A 1,774-nucleotide genomic window follows, 5' to 3' on the forward strand; every position below is an offset into this window, starting at 1 on the left:
TGCTAGGTACCGGTATGTATTTTTGACTACCCATTGTCCTCGAAGATGTCCTGGTTTGGTACATGTACTACGCAAGTACTGATACCAATATTTTTCACACTCATGTCGCCTGTATTGTTGCCAAATTGCCAGCCATCTTATATAGGTTAAGATGAATTGTTTTTGACAGATATGTTCCTTTGACCACATAAACCTACTTTTTACCCTCCAGATCACATAGAACAAGTGGTCTTGAGTTTCACAGAGGAAGAATAATGGATCAGTCAGTCAGTACAGCCTGTCAGAGTGGGCATGCCTACTCTCATACCAACTCCTACCTAGCGTGAACGATTTGGCAAGATAACAGGGGACCCTTCAGTCTCGAGCCGTCTGTGTTGTCTAGGAAACGGCTGGAGTCTGTAACTTTGCCAGCTGCTTGCCGAGTCTTGGCGTCTGAACAGAGGAATGCAAAAATTCTTTAGGGGATACTAACGCATGATACACAAGGAAAGGTAAAGAAATGAAGGTCCAAAACTAAAAGTAATTGGAGGAGGGACTTAGATTCGGACTTTAAGGAGTTGTGGTACTGATGAACAGAGGTGGAAACTTTAGCCCCGGACAGAAATACAGGGAGAGCTCTTAGTGGTGGCTTATTTACCGGCACGGAATGAGAAAGGATGATGATGATGATGATGATGATGATGATGATGATGATGATGATGATGATGATTTTTTCGTTTCCTTTATGGGCCTGACGGACTTCACGAAGAAATCTTCGAGCGAGAGCGAGGCTCTTTTTCGGCTCCATTGCCAATATGCTTAGCGGCACCTCCACTCGTCCAAATAACTCCATTCGAATTGCCATTGTTCCTAGACATTCAAACATTATGTTTGATATCCTCCTTTTCATGGCCGCATCTTCGGCAACATGGGCTGAGCTCTTCATTTACAAAGTTCTTATACCATCTCAAACTCCAATGATGGTCCGACCGCAGTCTCGCTAGCTCAACCTGGTCCCAGCGACATGTGATAGATTTTTGTTCCCGCTTATAGGAGTACCCAGAATACACATCTTCCAGGTGCTGGTACTTAGTTCTACATGGTGGGTCTCTGATTTCTCTCTTGATTATTGGAACGACTCCTCTGTATGTCGTTGGTCGTCTGTCTCCTTCGATCTCTCTGGCTTCATTAGCAGCTTAGTCTGCTGCCTCATTTCCTTCTATTCCAGCATGGCTTGGAATCCACTGAATTTTTATTGTGGCTCTGGCTTCTCTGAACTTGCGGCGCAAATCTTTCATGTCCGAGCTGTTGCCCAGCAGCCTCTTGCAGGGGGACTGACTGTCGGTCAAGATCAGCACATTGGTCCTACTGTGGCAATTGTCGGCAATCCATTGTGCAGCAGACATCATTGCCTGGCATTCCTCGTCATAAGATGATGTAAGGACTGCACCTTTAGTTTTAATAATTTCTGTTCGTGGTGGTTCATCATTCATTATCACTACTGCTGCTGCTCCACCTTCGCGGTATCCTGCGACTGCCGATCCATCGGTGAAAATTGTCACATTCGCACCAACTTCTTTGGTCACATCCTCAGCTACTTCACGTGCCTTTACAGGATCTTCACCTTTTCCTTTTACTCCTCTCAGTTCTGTCCGAATTTCGATTTCGCCATGGGTCTCCCATGGACAAGCTCTCACCAGATTGATCGGCCATCGCTTCTCTGCTTCAGGGGGGAGGTGGTCTGCTAGATCGGTGCCCATCCGAAACCAACTGTTCCTGCGGTTTTTAGGCTTGA

The 1,774-nt window shown here is 46.0% G+C and overlaps 1 protein-coding gene across 1 annotated transcript in view; it reads left to right on the plus strand.

The window, feature by feature from the left end:
* LOC106012618 (uncharacterized protein DDB_G0271670) overlaps nt 1-220 on the plus strand; it is a gene marked incomplete at its 5' end in the record, with an annotated part of 22,435 nt that extends 22,215 nt beyond the window's left edge. Inside the window, 1 exon segment of the mRNA XM_013086087.2 lies at nt 212-220. Within this exon segment, the coding sequence (XP_012941541.2) occupies nt 212-220 (9 nt within the window).
* Between the last annotated feature and the right edge of the window lie 1,554 nt (nt 221-1,774).

Source organism: Aplysia californica, unplaced genomic scaffold (assembly GCF_000002075.1).
Source record: "Aplysia californica isolate F4 #8 unplaced genomic scaffold, AplCal3.0 scaffold00435, whole genome shotgun sequence".
Taxonomy (NCBI): Eukaryota; Metazoa; Mollusca; class Gastropoda; order Aplysiida; family Aplysiidae; genus Aplysia; species Aplysia californica.